Consider the following 20,576-nt stretch of genomic DNA (forward strand, 5'->3'; position numbering starts at 1 on the left):
AACAAAATAATAAAACACTATCTTTACAATTGCAACACCACCCTTATAAAAATACTACAGTAATAAAGTAAACAAATACTTCAGTACAAATGCAATATTTTGGATCCAGTAATAAAACTGCACTACTCATTGTCACTGCATTAGTTTTGTCATTTATTTTTGTAAGGGTATAATTATATAAATAACAACATATGTGGAGAGCAGTGTCAGTCTCCAGCACAAGATATGACAGCAAAGTGCACTGTGAGCGTATTGCTGTCGAATGTGTCAGTACCTGTAAGTGCAGGTATTTCATGAGCACAATAAATCGGTTTCTACTCGTTACTTTAGCAAACATTGGGGTATGACATGCAGCTCGTTTGGACCAGTACCATTTCTGGCAAGGTTTTCTCAACACAGCTTGTAGTACCAAATCGAGAACAAAAAAAAAACGCCCTGCCTTGTTGACATGGGACGTGGCTATAATGCAGTGTCTATTTCAATGACAAGCTCATTTCTTAGGCAATGCTGCCATCTACCATCCAAAAAATAGAACTACACTTTTACAGAGTACATTATGTCATTGGGATTACTGTAGAAGAAGAACATTCAGTTTGCTGCTTTGCAGACACTTAATACTTTGTCCATGACGTTCTGCCGTGCATGGCAAATTTTGACATGAAAGCGCTCCACGTGGAAATGACGCGTGTGGCAGCTGAGAGGTTAGGGTTATGTTTTTTGCAAGGATCTACCTGCGCACAAAGCTATTGTTTTTACCAGTTACGCGGTAGATATAAGAAATATCTTCAACAAGAGCGACCAGGGTACAACACTACCCTGATTACCATGGGCCACCTCATTTATAAATGTCTGTAGAGATATAATGCAGAGGAAACTCATGCAAAAATGTCATCTGAAATAAATAACATCCATTCACTCTATTGTACAGATAACTGATGAAATACTGAGAATTTTACTCCTGTGTGATTTTTATTACTGTAATATGGTGAAATTTAAGAATATTATTAGGTTTACAATTTGAAAGACTATTCCAACATGAAACACCCATGTTTGTCCGGGCACTAATATGAATAATGTTCTCACCTGCAGATCAGGGTTGGCTGCTGCTTTCTGCAGCTCTGCGTTGATGATCTTCTCTGTCTTCTCCCTGGCCGCTTGTTCTACCATCCGCTGACTGAGCACAGAGAGTTTAGCCAGAGCTGAGGACAGCTCCTCCGTGGCCAGGGCCTGTCTTGCGCGGTCCTGCCAGCCCATGGCTCTCTCGGTCAGGCACTGCAGGGCCTCACCCTCTGGGAGTCTGACCGGTAGCTTCTGTAGGGAGACCAGCAGTGAGAGGATGGTCTCCAGCCTAGGCCGGCGTGAACGCTGACACAGCGGACACAGGAACTTAACCTCTTTGCTCTGCCAGCCTAGACCCTTCTTCTGGGAACCGGTCTTAGGTAAGGGCACGCAGGTGCTGTGGAACCAGTCCTTGCACAGCTCACACTGCAACATGAAACCGCTGGCTGTTTTCCGGCACAGGCAGAACTTTACTTCCTCAATGCGGTCCGCCATTGCCATTTTTGCCAGGTTGGCTGCCCGCAGGGAGTGCATGGCTTCAGTTTCCTTTTGTTCCTTGGTTTTGAAGGCGGCCACCTGGAAAAGGGAAGAATAGGGTGTGTAAAGAATGGCACTGAGCACGAGGATACATATTGGGAGACAAGTTTTTATTAGCCAGCATTCAAATGAGGCCACCAGGAGGTAAAACAGGGTAGTATGAGTAACTACAGTATAATTTTTTTTTTTTGTTTCCAACAAAGGAAATACAATAGCTAAAACATCATGACAAACATGTAGATCTAAATATGCAAGTGTACTTCGACAGACGTTTATATTCTCAGATTCTGTTCTAAATAATTTAATGGTTTAATCTCAATAATTTATGCTGAAGAATCTGAATACCAAATTTCATAAATTAGACAAGCTGCTGTCAGTATGGATGTAAAAATGTGACATACAGACAGACAGATGTACAGACAGAGACACCTCCATATATCCCTGTAATCTGATACTCTCAATAAATTATACTAAATAATTTTAAGGCAGAGTTTCACCACAACTGCGTAAGCACTTCTACAGTATTAAATGCAAGGGGAACAAATGTACAAGTGGCTCCACCACATCACTCATCAGGGACATCATTATGTCTAATGATTTCTACTGGCATATTTCTAATTCAGGTCAAATCCATCAAAACTTTATAAAATTCAGTTATAAAATATTGTATTTTTGGAGTTGGCTGAAAAGCTTGCTAGTGAACTGATGGGTAGTTAAGTGCTAGTTATCCTTACGACAGCAGCTGGGTCACGTGCCTCCTCGGCCCCCTCTTCCAGGTCGCTCAGGCACTCCATCTCCAGGTCTCTCTCCTTCTCCAGAAGCTCCTTGGCCCGTTTCCTCTTGCTCTTACTGCTCCCGTAGACCCCAATATCCTGTCTGGGGCTCAACACCTACAGGATGCAAAGTGCACATTCAAATGTATTCTTAACTTATGCTGTCCCTCCGCAATGGTTCTTTTCTGCAGCTGTGAAGAAGAACTCTGCTTGAAAGAATTGTGTTTATGAATCCATATTGATATTCTGTGTTTGCATTCTAAATAAGAAACTAATAAAGTTTACAAAACGAGAGGAGGATCGTTTTCTAGGATCTATTTCACGTATAAACGTCCAATAAGTCGCTTCTTCCTTTGCTTTGGTCATTTGTCTTTTTACCAAATAGAACTGTAATGATGTGTGCCAATCAGTTTACAAAAAACAAAAATGTGCTCTTTGAATATTTAAGGTTCTTTGGGAGACCCAAAAGTCTGACTTTCTATACTGTGCATTACTAAGTCTAGCATACAAACATTTATTTTCTTAACACTGTATTTTGGACATGTTTTTCAGCAATAGCAATTCCTTTTGTAAAGGCTACTGCATTACAAAGTTAGTGTCCTAGTGTTTATAATGCAACTAAACAGAACATGCAATGCCTGTGTATACCTAATGAAAGATTAAATAATCCAGTAAAAGTTAATACAACATTTTGGCCCATCTATGCTCGTCCAATTCCTAGTAGCTGGTTGATCTCAGAACTTGGGTTTTAAATGATTTCAATCATTCAGCATCATTAGTGTGGCTAGGTAACTGGCAAAGTGCCCGCCCCTCTGTGTATTTTGTGTTGTATGTTGTGTGTTAATGTTGGTGTATAGTCATTGGTACACCATTTACAAATGGACCTGTGTAACACGAGTGTTAAAGTGTATATTTGTATTTAGGCACGAGGATTGCACAGCACTTCACATGCAGGTAAAATGTAATAATGTGTAAGCATGGGGAATTACACTTTATTAATTCACATGTAGTTGTACCGCGATTCCAACTGAATGATTGATTAGCAATCGAGGCTCGGTACAGCTGCATAAAAACAGCATGTTTTCACTCACTCTGGGTTGTGTGTTCGGTGAGTGGAGAATGGGATTGGAGACCGAGGTAATAATAATAAGAATAACAGTTAAAATATCAGCTCAGCGTGTTTGTCTGTGTAGTCTGTTTTGTTTGTCTCTTTAATTTGGCGAATGTGCCGTGTCCTGTGTTTTGTTTGTCTTGCAACCTTTTAATTTCTGTCTGTCTGTGCATTATTAAATGCTGAGCGAGACCATTCGCTCAGCTCCACCAAACTCCACCACCTCTCTTTGTTTATTTCCTGTTTCCTGTTTCTGGTCTGACGTCCCCCACTCCAGCCATCTTTGTGACAGTAACCTATTCCATACCCTCACCACTTCTAATGTCTACCTCCACCTAATTTCCAAATGTGTCCTCTGGTCCTGGTTTCTGTGGTGTGTTTCAAGCACTGCAAACCCCATCCTCACACAAACACTACTGAATGCATGCCCACCTGCAGGAGTGTGTAGATGGAGTTCTTCTTTAAGAACGTCCTGCCGGTCCTCTCTCGCCAGGCTCGGGCTGAGGCCACCTGAGACTCTACCTGAGGTAGGGCGTCCAGTCTTACTGGGATTGGCCGGCCACGCACCAGCAAGCTTTCCAACTGGTCCAGGTAGGCATAGTTACTCCCATTCTGCAATGCAGCAGCACATAGAAAAATTAGGGCCGGAGACACAAAAATAGTTCTTACTGCAGTATGTCAAAAACAAAGACACTGGGGGCCTTATTCATTTTTAGTGTCTGTCTACAACACTACCTACATTTGATTTTATGCCAGTATCATACATGCCAAGCCTCCCACAGATGTTTTGGATTGCATTTGGATTGTGTGCACTCTTCTAGAAGATCAGAAGCATTTCTTTCGCTATTTGTGAAAGCAGCACAGACCCCTACTACAAACACACATAATGGGCTAGATTTATGAAGGACTAGTACCAATTACTGCCCTGTATATGAATTGTTTTTTTAAAAATGTTTGAAACTAGACTTAAATTAATTTTAAATGATGACTAATTTGTTTTACAGTTTTGAAACAGCAGGGTTTTTTTATTTTATTTTACTGTGAAAAAAAGTGCAAAGACTTTGTAAACATGCCACCCCCACCCCAAAATAAAAACACCAAAATAAAAAAAATAATGCAAACTTGCCAACTAATACCAATTAAACTGGAGCAGTAAGGAACCAAGAAAGAAACACCAACAGACAGAAACATCCATAAAGACACTCAACTGAACTCACCTGGATGGCTTCTACTTTTCCAGTCCAGTCTTTGGCTTTCTGTAGCGCATCTCTCAGAGCCAGCACATTAGGAAGGAATGCTGGGATGTTTTTTGCCTCTTTCACAATGCTCTCCAGGGTGACCATGCTGTGGCGTGGTCTGTACAATACAAGGTATGTAAAACTTTACTGCAATGATCTCAGTACAACCAATTGCATTGTATAGTACACATGCAAAGACATTAACAAAGACTTCTCATGGAACTGTTTGTCAAATGTTTATAATAGAGATCTTTAAAAGTGTTCCCGTGTTAAACGTTAAGAATTTTGCCAAACATTTTACCATTGTCAAAAATATGCAAGCCAAATAGGTCCTAGTCTTACTAGTAAGTGTACAGTTAAGGCCAATTTATTTCATGTTCAATATTTCTTCTTTTCCATATACATACACTGTACACAGTGTCTTACACAAATATATATTGCAGTAAAACTTCAAATGTGACAGCGCTTCTTATGATGGCTTTTCTGGTTGCACACATTTCAATACATGTAAAAAGTTTAAATGTTTCCATATGTTTAATTCTAAAGTTTAAGCGCTCAGGAAATTAACAACCCTAGTTTCCCTAAAAACTCTTCCCATGGTAAAAGTATACCAAAGTGTAATAAAGTATATGTAAGCACTGTAAAGCATACTAAGCATAACAAACCATGGAAAACTTGTTAACCAAGTACAAGTTTATTTTTATATCTCAGTATGTGAGTATGAGGGAGCTGTCACCTGGCCTGTAAGCAGGTCTTGGCCTTGTCCTCCCAGCGCTCAGACACAGTGAGTATCTCCTGCAGCTCAGCCATGGCCTTCTCGACAGCGTGGTGCGGCGCCAGGCCCACGCCCGAGTCAATGAGCCTTTTCATGACATCCAGGGTGACACGGTGCGGTTCAGCCAGGGTCAGGCACACCTCGTCCAGCCAGCGGGCCTGCTGCAGTTCTTGCTTGAGCCGGGGCAGTTGGGGCAGCTCCACGTCCAATCCAGCACCCATGTCTAGCAGAGCCTGCAGCTTGGAGGAGTCAGGGGTCTCATCCACCAGTGCCGCCTGTGCACGCTCATGGAACTCCTCCACATTCTCCAGGAGCTCCTAGGAGACACACACACTGTTTACTGATGGGTGAGCTCAACTCCTCCACATTCTCCAGGAGCTCCTCGGAGACACACACACTGTTTACTGATGGGTGAGCTCAACTCCTCCACATTCTCCAGGAGCTCCTCGGAGACACACACACTGTTTACTGATGGGTGTGCTCAACTCCTCCACATTCTCCAGGAGCTCCTATGCAACACACACACACACTGTTTACTGATGGGTGAGCTCATGGAACCTCTCCACATTCTCCAGGAGCTCCTAGTAGACACACACACTGTTTACTGATGGGTGAGCTCAACTCCTCCACATTCTCCAGGAGCTCCTCGGAGACACACACACTGTTTACTGATGGGTGAGCTCAACTCCTCCACATTCTCCAGGAGCTCCTATGCAGCACACACACACACTGTTTACTGATGGGTGAGCTCATGGAACTCCTCCACATTCTCCAGGAGCTCCTAGGAGACACACACACTATTTACTAATGGGTGAGCTCATATCACCCCTCCACATTCTCCAGGAGCTCCTCGGAGACACAAACACACTGTTTACTGATGGGTGAGCTCAACTCCTCCACATTCTCCAGAAGCTCCTATGAGACACACACACACACACACATTTACTGATGAGTGAGCTCATGTCACCCCTCCACATTCTCCAGGAGCTCCTCAGACACACACACACTGTTTATTGATGGGTGAGCTATGGAATCCCATCCACATTCTCCAAGAGTTTTATTTTATTTTTTTATTATATATCTGCTTGGAAAAATCCTGCGCTTCGATTGATTAGCTGAGTTCTACGTTAATCCCACACAACCTTTCAACAGACACACTCGTCCGCCACTTACCTGTCCTAATTTAATATCTATAAGCAACCTCTAACTTTTAAAAAAAATTTACCCAGAGTCAAATAATAATTTTTTTAATGGAAAAACTTTTGTATGAGGATAAACGTCCTGAACCTGACAAAGCACCAGTAATTCAATTTTTCTTAAAAGAAAAACGGTACCGTGAAATAACAGAACCAGAACTAAATCATCTCGAACTAAAGCAAAACAAAAAAAATAATAATAAAGGCTTAAATGGGCTGTGAATGGCCTACAAATCTGTCTCCAAGATAAAGGTAGACTTACATTTAATGTGCTTTCTAAGGACGAGTTGAACTCCTCTGGGAATTTTACGTCAGTTCCGTGAGGAATAAAGATGGAGCGTATACAGCATATCAAGCTTTATAAATCTGCGACCGGGTATCAAAATCACTTTTTGAATGACCCATCATCCAGCAAAAAAGTGAACTTAGCGAAAGACGCAAATTTAATAATGCTAGCAACATATTCTTAACGATGATTAAAAAAACAGACAAAATGGAAAAGACCAAGCACACTATCCCCCAGCAGAGCTGTAGAAACTAAGAAAAAAAAAGGCAAAGCAAGCACCAGGCTTGCTAGATTTCTGACAAAAATAGCGACCTCGTTATTCAAAACAAGTGCAGCCCATGTTAGAGTATGGGCGTTTATGCAAATTCCAACCCGCCACTCACAAAAAAAAAAAAAAACAACCAAGCCCAGATTCCACTGCTTATATGCAGACTTGGCAATTCTGGTGAGCACTCTCATACAGATGGAGATGCTATCACTCAGCTCCCCTTCTGGCAGTTTTTCAAATTGCACATTATCTGGCAATTTTTAAGACCACATTTATTCCAAAAATCACTGGTCTATAAATTAAAGTTTTATCAGATTTACTTATGTAATTTAAGTTAAATTATATTATTATATATATTTATTAGATTCTGGTGTAAATAGGTTTATGACTAGATTATGTATAGGATATATATATATATATATATATATATATATATATATATATATATATGGGTATATATATATATATACGCGGGTTATTACAAGAAATGTATATAATAATTTATATACATAAATGATTTACTTAATACACATCAATATTTTATCAATATTTATTATATTTATGAATAAACTGATATTCCCTATATGAACATTTTACAAAATCTGGAATATATCATATATACGAACCACTGATTGTAAATACTAGCCTGTGATTGGTTAAAACTTCATCACAGAAGGACTAGGTTGAACTATTGCCTTGACATCCTTACACTATTGGTCCATAGGCTCGGCCTGTCATGTGATTGTCAGCCCCGCCCCTTTTCAAAGGAATACCTCTCCTCCCTGCACTCTGCAAGAGAAAATGGCTGAACACCAATTCGATAGCACTAGAAATGCCATGGCAGCCATTTTGGCGGTTTTCATTTTTTAAATTTGAATTACTCTGCGTGTGAAACACACTAGCTGCCGTTCTTGACTTTGCCTAAGTACACAGTGCACGGTCTGATTTTCTGCATTTTTGCACATTTTACACATTGAGTTTGGTCAGATCGTTTTGTGAGTTGTAGTAGTATATAGAGGGAGTCTCAGAGAAAAAATGACACCAAAGTTTTGTGCTTCTTTCATTTGATTGGTGTGCAAAGTAATCAAACATGCAATCTTCAGGTGTGAAAAAGTTATTGCCCCTCTCATTAACTCAACCTAATTAAAGGGGCAGTTACGGTCAGCTGTTTGAATACTCTGGTTAACAATCAGGCCTGACTTGGGCCAGCCCTGGCCAATATAAATCTGACTAACTTTGGCCCTTACCATCAGAGTGAAGTTGTCAGCACACAGGTTCTAGAGGCACATCATGCTACGATCAAAAGAAATTCCTGAAGACTGCAGGAAAAAAAAGTTGTTGATGCCTATCAGTCTGGAAAAGGTTACAAAGCCATTTATAAGGCTCTGGGGCTCCACCAAACCACAGTCAGAGCCATACTGTCCAAATGGAGAAAGTTTGGGACAGTAGAGAATCTTCCCAGCAGTGGCCGTCTTGCCAAAATCTCTCCAAAAGCAAGGCGTAAAATCGTCCAGGAAGTCACAAAAAGAACCACAGAACAACATCTAGAGATTTGCAGACCTCTCTCGTCTCTGCTAAGGTCAGTGTTTATAACTCCACCATCAGAAAGACACTGGGCAAAAATGGGATTCATGGCAGAGTAGCAAGGCGGAAACCACTGCTCACTAAGAAAAACATGAATGCTCAACTCAAGTTTGCCAAAGAGGACCTGGATGATCCTCAAAAGTTCTGGAACAATGTTCTATGGACAGATGAGTCAAAAGTGGAACTTTCTGGCCAACTTGGACCCTGTTATGTCTGGCAAAAACCAAATACTACATTCCACAGTAAGAACCTCATGCCAATGGTCAAGCATGGTGGTGGTAATGTCATGATTTGGGGATGCTTTGCTGCATCAGGACCTGGACAATTTGCCATCATTGAAGGAACCATGAATTCTGCTCTGTATCACAGAATTCTACAGGAGAATTCCACCTGTCCGTGAGCTAAAGCTGAAGCGCAGCTGGGTCATGCAGCAAGACAATGATCCAAAACACACAAGCAAATCTACATCAGAATGGTTGAAGAACAGGAAAGTTTGGAATGGCCTAGTCAAAGTCCAGACCTAGACCCCATTGCAGGACCTGAAACGAGCAGTTTATGCTCGAAAACCCACAAATGTCAGAGTTGAAGTAGTTCTGCATGAAGGAGTGGGCCAAAATTCCTCTACGGTGCTGTGGGAGAGACTGATCACTAACTACAGGAAGTGTTTGGTTGCAGCTAATCCTGCTAAAGGTGGCGTAACCAGTTATTGAGTCTAAGGGGGTGATTACTTTTTCACATGGGGGCATTTTGTGTTGCATAACTTTCTTTAATAAATAAATGAAATAAGTATCAACATTTTGTGTTATTTGTTCACTCTGGGTCTCTTTGATCTAATATTAGATTTTGGTTGAAGATCTGATAACATTCAGTGTCAAAAATATGCAAAAATGCAGAAAATCAGACAGGGGGCAAATACTTTTTCACAGCTTTTAAATATACTTTTTAAATACCCTGACGCCGTTTGAAAATCAGAATCGCAAAAATAAAAAAAGTTATAAGCACTTCTACCTAGAAACACTACAAGCCATCATTTTGACAGCTTATTACAATACATGCTTTTATTGTTAATATAACCTGTATGCAATTTTTTATATGTATACAGGCCAGTTTGTTATCTCTATCTTCACTGACTTTACAGCAGTATGTATTTTTCAGGTAGTGATTATAAAAAAGTAAATATATATATTATTTATTTATATATATATATATATATATATATAATAGTATATAATAATAATCATATTCTATATATATATATATATATATATATATATATATATATATATATATATATATGACACACACAGCACCAGTCAAAAGTTTGAGTACACTTACTGGAAACTAGGTTTTTTTCATAATTGACAATGTTTTACGTCATATATATTTCTGTAAATACTTGAAAATGAAAACATATTACAATATACAAAACAAAACATAAGGAGTATCAAAGCAATGTTCAAGAATATTGAAAATTGTCTATAAATTTTGGATTCCTCAAAATAGTCACCCTTTGCCTTAATAACAGCCTCACAAACACGAGGCATTCGGTTAACAAGTTTCAGCAGGAAATCACCCAACATGTCTTCCAACCTCTTCTGCAGCAATTCCCAGAGATGTAGGGCAGTTGTGGGTAGCTTTGCTTTGACTCATCTGTCCAGTTTGTCCCATACAAGTTCTATGGGATTGAGGTCTGGCGACTGAGCAATCCAGGTCATTTGACTGAGTTGTCCTTCACTTTCCTTCTTCACCAGATAGATCTTGCACAACTCTGAGGTGTGTTTTGGGTCATTATCTTGCTGAAGAATGAAGGACTGCCAACTAGCCGTAATCCTGATGGAATGGCATGCCTCTGAAATATGCTATAATAGCCATATTGGTAGAGCTTGCCATGGACTTGGTAAAGATCACCAACTCTGTCACCAGCAAAGCAACCCCAGACCATGACAATGCCTCCTCCATGCTTGACAGTGGGAACCACACATGCAGAACTCATGCGCTCACCCTCTCTGCATCTTAGAAATACTCGGCGGTAGGACCCAAATATTTCAAATTTTGACTCATCGGTCCATAAGACTGACTTCCATTCCTTAAACGTCCAGTTTCTGTGTTTTTTGGCCCAGGCAAGTCTCTTCCTCTTATTCTGACCTGACCTTGTTCGGTCCTCATGAGTGCCAGTTTCTTCAAATCGTTTGATGGTCTTGGCCACAGCAGTTACAGACACTTGCAAAGTTCTTGCGATTTGTCTTAAAGATTGACCTTCATTTCTTAAAGTAATTACAGACTTTTATTTGCAACTGAGCGTATTTTGCCATTTTCTGCTCCCTTACATTTTGGAATGACAAACTTGTGCATATGCTACCTATATTTATTATAATCATGGACCTGATTTACATTTTCATTTAAAACTAAAATTTTTGAATGCAATTCACTTATGATTATCAGCTTATATAAGTACACGTATCATATAATGAAACATCACGTGTTTCTAGACAAGTTTATACAATTAAATGCATAGATAATCATGAAAAACCTGGTTTCAAGCAGGTGTACCCAAACTTTTGACTGGTACTGTGTGTGTGTGTGTAAGAACATAAGAACATAAGAAACTTTACAAACGAGAGGAGGCCATTCGGCCCATCTTGCTCATTTGGTTGTTAGTAGCTTATTGATCCCAAAATCTCATCAAGCAGCTTCTTGAAGGATCCCAGGGTGTCAGCTTCAACAACATTACTGGGGAGTTGATTCCAGACCCTCACAATTCTCTGTGTAAAAAAGTGTCTCCTATTTTCTGTTCTGAATGCCCCTTTGTCTAAACTCCATTTGTGACCCCTGGTCCTTGTTTCTTTTTTCAGGCTGAAAAAGTCCCTTGGGTCGACACTGTCAATACCTTTTAGAATTTTGAATGCTTGAATTAGGTCGCCACGTAGTCTTCTTTGTTCAAGACTGAACAGATTCAGTTCTTTTAGCCTGTCTGCATATGACATGCCTTTTAAGCCCGGAATAATTCTGGTCGCTCTTCTTTGCACTCTTTCTAGAGCACCAATATCTTTTTTATAGCGAGGTGACCAGAACTGCACACAATATTCAAGATGAGGTCTTACTAGTGCATTGTACAGTTTTAACATTACTTCCCTTGATTTAAATTCAACACTTTTCACAATGTATCCGAGCATCTTGTTAGCCTTTTTTATAGCTTCCCCACATTGCCTAGATGAAGACATTTCTGAGTCAACAAATATGTATGTATGTGTGTATATATAAGTCATATATCAATGTTTTAAGTACACGATACATATTTAAATACTACATAGTACACATACATTTAGTCACTTCAGATCTGTAGACTTCTGTAACCTTTCAGTGCTGCAAACATCGAATAATAATAATACTAATAATAATAATACACATGCGTCATGTTGCAGGATTCTTTGCAACATGTATTGGCCATATTCCAGTGTTGTTAATAACTGCTTTGTTCAGTTTTAAAACTAATGCAGTAGTACAGCACCACTATTACATCATAAAAGTGTTAGTGGGACATGGGTGTCTGTTTGGTTGTAATAATAAAGTGCCATTCCTGATCACTAAATTCTCTCTTGTGAATACATAACAATGGCATCCAAGCAAAGCAATGGCTGGAATTTATTTACCAAGCAGGAGAAAACAAAATTTAAAAACTCTGTTTGACAGGAAATTGTGTTGTGGTGATGTCAGGCCAGAATGAGGAACAACAACAGACAGGTAGGTAACTGCAGTTCAGAGAAACGCGCGCGCACCGTTTATTAAACACAAAAACAAATAAAATATTTAAACAAAACAAATACTGCTCACAGAGCACAGAAAATAAATATTCAAACAAAAACAAATCACCAATACAATAATAACACTTAAGGTCCAGCTGGGCAGTAGCCTTCACGGATCCTTTAAGCTTCAGTTTTGTTTTTAGTTTTCTCTCCCCTCTCGCTCTTCCTTTCTCCACTTCTCGTACACCCACCTGGAGTGCAGACAGCTACAGGTATTTATACAGGTGACCATCTCCCGATTAGCAACAAATTAATCACTTAATTCGTGAGCCACCTTCTGCACTAGTTTTAATCATTCCTGGCAGAGGACAAGTTATTCCCTCACTTCTGCCACAACACGTTTCAAAATAAAAACAATAACAAAACACACAATGTGGCTGCACTGTCATTATATATATAGTATATATATAGATATATATATATATATCTAATATATATATATATTATATATATATATATATACTAATACACACACAAACACACAAACAAACACAAAATAACACAGGGGCGGAGGGGGATAGCCCGTTCTAAAAATAACTGAACAGGGCTGCTCGTCTTGTTACACTCTGCCAAGGAAATATTTCATTCAAAAGGAGGAAGCACACTTAATATTTGCTTATTTATTTTTAAATAAAGGCTACTTTATCTTTTTTGGTAAGAAACTATCTGCACAATAACTGTAGATAAAGCATTCTGTATTGGAAGCCACAGGGTTATTATTATTATTATTATTATTATTATTATTATTATTATTATTATTAATGGTTCACAGAGTTACCACTGATAAACCAACAGGATGTTATGTTTTCTTTCTGATTTAGTTCCTTAGAAGAATAGTCGCTGCAGTTAATATTATTGAGGTGTACTTACCACTGTGTTATTGATATCCTGTCAGTTAAGAAAAGGCTTTTCTGTAATCATTGTATGTTTCTGATACAAAATAGATAACCTAATGAAGGTAATAATTTGCTTTAATAAAATCTAATGAAAGAATGAATGGTCCTAGTAACTGAGCATCAAAACTGTAACTAAATCTCTGCTACAACTTGGCAAACTAGACAAAGTTTTGAATGCTTCACAGTGGGATTCTGGTATATCCAAGATGGGAAGCAGTTTGTATTTTTAGTATAAGCTACACTACTAGATAGAGTAGCAGTTACACACAGAAATTAACTAGACAGCGTTCATTTCCTGGAGGTATGGACTGCAATCATTCTAAGAAATGCTATTTAAGCAACAGAACCCGAAGAAGAGGCTTTGCTGTCTGGTAAGGCCAGCCTCATGTCGCTAAATGTCCTGAGCCGAAGGCCTTTTAGGAGAGTTCTATTGCTACTGGAAACAGAACATGATAATAATAATAATAATAATAATAATAATAATAATAATACTTTTTTCTCGCTAAAAACACAACGATTTTTTGTTGCCAATGAATTCAAATGTTTTCCTCATTATTCCATGAGCAATGTGGTTTGTTCAGAATTCCATGGTCTGGTAGCCTTCCTTATCCCAGCAGTGGACTATGGCATGTCGTGGGTATTTCCAATACATGTCTAAATAATACCTCAATAGTAAAAAAAAAAAAAAAAAAAAATCTACTTACATGGAGCCATTATTCAGTTCAGGTATCTCATACAGAAACGTGAACCTGGTTTGTGAACGGTTTGTAAAACACGTAAAAGAGTAAAAAGGTACAGCTAACTGTATTTGCGTATGTTTCAGTATTTAAGTTACCATTAGGTCCTATATTGGCGAAAAAAAAAAGGTTTTAATAATTAACCATATCTAGTAGTCTATATGTTAATGCTGATTGTGCTGTTTGTTCAGTAACTTGTTCATAGTGTTTATTCAAAACCTCCTTCCTGGCTTTTTTAGAGTAGAGAGCACAGTGCCTGTGTTGTTACTGTGATTTGCTGAAATAAAGTTGTTGAAACTAAATCAGACTGCATCCAGTTGTTTGATTTCTTCAACTCATCATTCAAGGAGCAGGAGACTAGCTGCTATTGTGGTTACTGTATGGATGTGGACAGCAAACGCTATTTTCCATTATTTTATTTGTATTTTTTTTTTTACATTATTTGTCATACTAAATTTAAAAATAGAATTAACATATAGGACAGTGAGGAAGCAAACTTAGTCTAGATTGACAGGCACTATTAAGAGAGTGTGTATAAGAGATTTTCTTTCATCAAGCAGAAAAAAGGGGCATATACTAATATTGTACGTATGTATTTTTTGGCAGATTGATTTGAAACAATGATTAAACATAGTTTGAAAGATAACATTAAAGGTCCTTTACCAGAGATTAAGACCCTTGTATTGACCAGGTTAAAGGAAATCTCCAATCCTTTTTGTAAAAATAGTTTTATCAATACTTTCCGATTTCAAGAATGGCTGTTTCTGTTATACTACAGAGTGAACCAACAGTGTTCAATATTTTTGCTTACAGTCAGGGGTGTGTGCACAAGGGGGGGGGGGGGGGGGGGGGGGGGGGGGGGGGCAAGCAGGGGCACTGGCCCCTCCAATAACCATCACCAAAATACTGACTTCTGCTTATAAATGTGTTGTGTTTGCCCTTTCTGTCACTGGCACTTACAAACTGAACTTATTTCCTCATAATGTGCAGTTAAGGTCTGGCGTGTGTGTCCTGTTGCAGTAGTACAGTGGAAAAACCGCATATTTTTTTAATTATGCTAAACTGAAAACTGTTAATATACTAAAGGCAAAGCACTTGTGAAGCTGAATCAATAATTTCAATACAGAGTTACTGAAATGCAGTATGATTTATTTGTACACCACACTGAGACTATTTTAACACTCGGGAATCGGACAATGTAATGTCTTTGCCAGAACTCATGAAAGTCTGTAAAGAACACAACCTGGGACTCCTGTATCCTGATGTATTCAACCTACTGGTGCTTTTGGTCATGCCACCTGTTAAACATCAACACACACATTTGTTATATTTTCATCTATAGATATAGTGACAGAGAGGATAGACAGATTTTCTCTCTCTCTATCATATATATATATAAAAGAGAGAGATATTTCATCTATAGATATAGTATATAGATATATTCTCTTCTCTATCTATATAATATATAGATATAGGATATATATATATATATATATATATATATATATATATATATATATATATATATATATATATATATATATATATATATATATATATATATAATTAATGAAATTTGTATTCCTGCGCACGCCCCTGCTTACAGTAGTGACCTAGTGATTTTATATATTTGTTACCATATTCTGTTAATGAACCAAAGGGTTATTCCTATCCAACTATGACCTTAAAACATTTATCCATAAGATCATTCATTCTACTAGGACAAGCTACTGAGGTACCACTGTCTGCCACAGCACAGAACACACACACATAAAAACAAGAGTCGTGACAGACCTTCACAAGTCGAGCCTGGCTGATGACACAGGGCAGGCGGAAAAGCTGGTCAACAAAGGCCTTCAACTCCTCCACAGTCAGCTTGCTGCGAGTCTTACTGCTCTCCGGACGCTGCCTGTTCCACAAAGAAAATAACAACACTATTAAGTATAAACCTTGCATACCTGTTGTAAAATACCCTACAGATTTCCTGTTATCCTTTAGAATGAATTTGAACATCTTCAAGCTTTTTTCTTTTAAAAACTGCGCAAATTGGCTCATGCGCATATCGGCAAACTAAGTGACTATTTTAGAAAACGCTAGGTTATCATAACCCTGGTTCCCAGAAACAGAAATGTAACCATTACTATGTGGGGTATTTCCCTCCTAAAGACCCCGAAACTTGAATAAGGCATACCAAATCCGCTCTGTGACACAGTAATGGCCCATCCCGATGGCGTACTGTGCTCACAGATCTCTCTGTCGTTTTTCCTTCAAGCCTGCTGCAATCACGGATGCAACAACCTTGAAGGTTAATGGTCACATTTCTATTTCAGGGAATCAGGGTTATGATAATAACCTAACATTCCCTTTCTAGTAAGAAATGTAACTATTACCTCATGGGTGAGTGTACCAAAGCCAGCGTAAGGGCATAACGACTGGAATGCTGCAAGGCTAAGTGAAGCAGCACCATGCAGAACCCTAGTAACAAGTAGCTAGGACTAGAAAAACTGAGGGAGAAACTCCACTCTATGCTTATGTTGCTGCAAGGGTCAACTGAGAAGCCACCCTTAACATTCTAGTTACAAAACTAGAGTTTTGAGGATCCACGATATTATGTCTGTAGGACTTAGTAAAGGTATGGGGAGTCGCCCACACAAATGTCCTTGACATATGCACCCTGGAATAAAGCCCACAAAGTTGCCATACCCCTGGTGGAATGGGCAGTGAGCTTTTCTGGAGGGGGCAAGTTGAACAGCTCATAGGCAGACCTGACTGTGTCTGCTATCCATTTGGACAGCTTCTGCTTAGACAGGCCTTGACCATGGCACTTCGCCCCATAGTAAACAAAAGATTTCTGTACTGCATTGATGCCAATACTCTAGATGGCTCCCTGAAAAGAGGCCCTGGTCTGTGGCAGCAAATAGGGCTGCTTTATGGCTTGTGGATTGGCCTTAGGCTTTTGTCTCTGTGCCAGGCGGGGGGAACCCCACCTCTGGCAGCAGGCGCAGCTGGCTGTGCCAGTCTTGGAGGTTGCTGGGGCCTAGGACACCAGTTTGTCACTGATTTGCACACTGGGGGTGATCGCTTGAGAAGCAAGTGAACCAGATCCTTTGTGTATTCCCACGTGCGGTGAGAGCATTGCAGTACCTCGTCTACTGCAGGACCAAAGGTATACCCAAGTGTAATAGGTGCACCCAGCAGTGTTTGCCACATGTGCCTGGGAAAGCCAGAACAGCCTACGTGCAGCTATCAGCGCAGCCAGGTTCCTGCCTACAGCCTGCCCTTTGAGCTTTGACATACAGAGCAGGTTCTTATTAACCAAGTGCAGCTCATCCAGCTGCTGTGATGATGGCCTGTGTCTGTCAATGAAGGACCCCAACAAATAGGTCTGGCAGGCTACCAGAATACTATTATAGTACTCTGAGAGACCCGGCACTGCTTGTTGCGGCAGAGTGTGTCCTTGGACAGGACGTTAAGTTAGTCGCCTGTACCAAAGCAGCACCTGAAGCTTCCACTGGCGTCAATTAGGCCAGGCCCAGCTTATTTGCATCATGCACCCTATATAAAGGTGTCCATCGACCGGGAAACAACAGGAGCTGTAGTCGGATGATCCCAAGACGACTGGATCTCAGAAAGAAAAATCCAGGTGCACTGGGCGGAGGTGGGTTGCGGGACAGGACAGAGGGGAGGTGGTAGGCTCATCATCAAAGATGGACTGCCTTGTCTCACCTTGTAAAGGTCAAGGCACTTGCAATACTGTAATGAACCTCTTAAAATCAGAGGTAGAAGCTCTGCTGACAGGGACAGCTTAACCGCAGATGATGTGCTGTCTGTTTCCACGTCCTCAGGATGGGAACACCAGCTCCTGTTCACCACCCTCATCAGGAGGCAGGGATGGACAGCATGTCCTACTGTTGCCAATCTGCGCTCGTAGCCCTCTGGGGTCCGCAGAGATAAAACCCAGGCATAATGCAAAGCAAGAAATGCAGTGTATAGAGGCAAATAGAAGTTCTGGATCAATCTGCTTATAGACAGCAACAGGACAGGTCAAGACCCAAACAAGACCAGTTTGGCACTGGACTGGGGACGTAAGCACCGGTCGGTAGCGGGCCATGTAAAAGCGGGGGCAGTACTGGGTCGGTTCGGTGACTTTAGCACTGGGTTGGTATGGAATCAGGTCGGAACCAGTTTGGTGACTTTAGCACCACGGGTAGCCATGTACAGGGATGCCCACCTGTACAAGGAACTGGCAAAACTCACTCAGTCAGTACACACACCAGACTGAGGAAAGCCTGCTTGTTCGATGATACTAACAGCTTTCAAAATGGTGATGTTAAAAGCAGACACAAAAACAGCATCAAGATTCTGCGGATGGGATTGCAAGCAACCAACACCCGAAGCGTGTATCTTGGTCCTGCATAGTGCTGCTGAGCCCAGCAGCTGCTCTCACTGTACGTGTGCAAAGCACTTTGCAGACCAGTCTGTGCATAGTCTCTGTAAAAAGAAACAGAAAACAGAGAAACTTCTCTACAAAACAATTATAAAATGTCTAAAAAAAAAAATCAAAAAAATATCCTGTAACAAAAAAAAATGAAACAACTCCTCAAGCCAGAGCTATGCAACATGGAGGGAGAGCACAAAGTCAGCTGACTTACACTGCTGGATCCCTGGGAAACAGCAACTAAGCCGCTGGCTTCATGCGGGGCACAAGGCCGCAGTGGGACGTAACAAGCAACAGGCTGTTTTGCACAAATTACGCGTAATTAGTGAAAACTATTATAGTGATTATTTTAATATCATATACATTTTGTGAAAAAACACAATAAATACTAATTAAATAGCAGATAGAGTCCAAGTACTTATTTGAACAAGGCTCGTCCGTCAGGTCAGTCTTGAAAGGAAAATGTTGCTGACATCTCCGAGCGCAGTACATTTATGCCCTGGGGGGCTAGCCATGACTGCATCACAGGCTCTGCAGGTGTTAATTCACTTTTATGATTCTGAATGAATTGTTTGCTTTGTTTCAAAGCTTATTTTACCCTAAACCAGTGGTTTTCAACCTTTTAATCTCAAGTACCAATGTTTCCAGCAGGGACCACCAGGTGTACCAGTAACTATGTGTAATCTTAAACGTTTGTTGTAAAATCGAGACCTACCCCATTGTTGTGTCTGTACTCGCTTGTTTGTTGCCTCATTCTGTTGACTGGTTAATCTATGCAGCTGATGACTACAATGAACTCAGCATTTTTACATTTTAAATATACCGAGCAACAAAATACTTTACCAAAATCACTTCTATTTGTGCATCAAAAGAAACATATAACACATATTTCAGCATCAAAAGAAACATATTGTATTTGGATAAAATTCACTAGATGTGATCGAAAAATGACAAACTTTAGAGCAGGTGCAGTGACTTTTTATTGTGCTGATTAACAACTGACATCACCAAGTGTGTCTGGTTATACCGTCTCGCCAGGTTTGAAATTGCTGGCTGTAAGTACCCAAGACGGCGAGCCACAGTATGCTGTCCTAGTCTAGCCTCCAACATGCCGACTTATCGAAGGTGCTGTTCTCTTGACAGATGTGGTACATTTTTTTTTTTTCTGTGATTTTTATTCAAGCTTGCAATTCAACAGCTGAAATCACTCCATAGCCAGTGTCCAATCAACTCTCTCACTAATTAGGTGATTAAATATGCTTCAGTCATAGTCACTAAAGCGTGTCATGGTCAAGGATGAATGACCGAGTGATTAAAGAGACAACAAACATTTGTCAATGTCCACCATTTATATACCTTATTTTTTCGAAAATAAATGAATGTGTTATAATAGTAATAAGTTTCTTTTGATGTTCAGTGTAATTTGCAAGTGTTGTGTATGGAATTGGTGACTGCACCTTTAATTGTCTATACAGTACTCCCTCGCTATAACATGGGTCTCGGGGGACACACAATATGAGCATTGTAACTGAACAGCATTATAAACGGGGGGTGAGGTGGGGGGTGCTGCCGGACACAACAGACATCTGACTAAAATACAAAATAAAGTAACTCCCTCTCTATAATGCACATATAGCTAAGCAAAAATGTAACTTTCCGTGAATTAACCATGGATAAAACATGGTGTTTTATCCATGGTTAATTCACGGAAAGTTACATTTATAGCTTATATATATAAAGCGTAATCAACGCTATATATTTTATAAAGGTAACATTCCCACTCATGGATCATTTTAATTAGCAGTTTTTAAACTATAAATAGCCTGGCTAAACGGCGGTCGGGAGTTCAGTTCGAAGTGACAGACAAGAAAACCA

The 20,576-nt window shown here is 39.9% G+C and overlaps 1 protein-coding gene across 1 annotated transcript in view; it reads right to left on the reverse strand.

Moving 5' to 3' along the window:
• Positions 1-20,576, reverse strand: part of kdm5a (lysine (K)-specific demethylase 5A) — a 119,914-nt gene that overhangs the window by 26,020 nt on the left and 73,318 nt on the right. The window contains exons 19-24 of the mRNA XM_041253949.1: positions 16,058-16,172; positions 5,455-5,810; positions 4,698-4,836; positions 3,913-4,092; positions 2,331-2,486; positions 1,084-1,635 (exon numbers count right to left, since the gene is read on the reverse strand). Coding sequence (XP_041109883.1) covers positions 1,084-1,635; positions 2,331-2,486; positions 3,913-4,092; positions 4,698-4,836; positions 5,455-5,810; positions 16,058-16,172 — 1,498 coding nt within the window. The remainder of the gene's footprint in view (positions 1-1,083; positions 1,636-2,330; positions 2,487-3,912; positions 4,093-4,697; positions 4,837-5,454; positions 5,811-16,057; positions 16,173-20,576) is intronic.

This window comes from Polyodon spathula, chromosome 7 (genome assembly GCF_017654505.1).
Source record: "Polyodon spathula isolate WHYD16114869_AA chromosome 7, ASM1765450v1, whole genome shotgun sequence".
Classification (NCBI taxonomy): Eukaryota; Metazoa; Chordata; class Actinopteri; order Acipenseriformes; family Polyodontidae; genus Polyodon; species Polyodon spathula.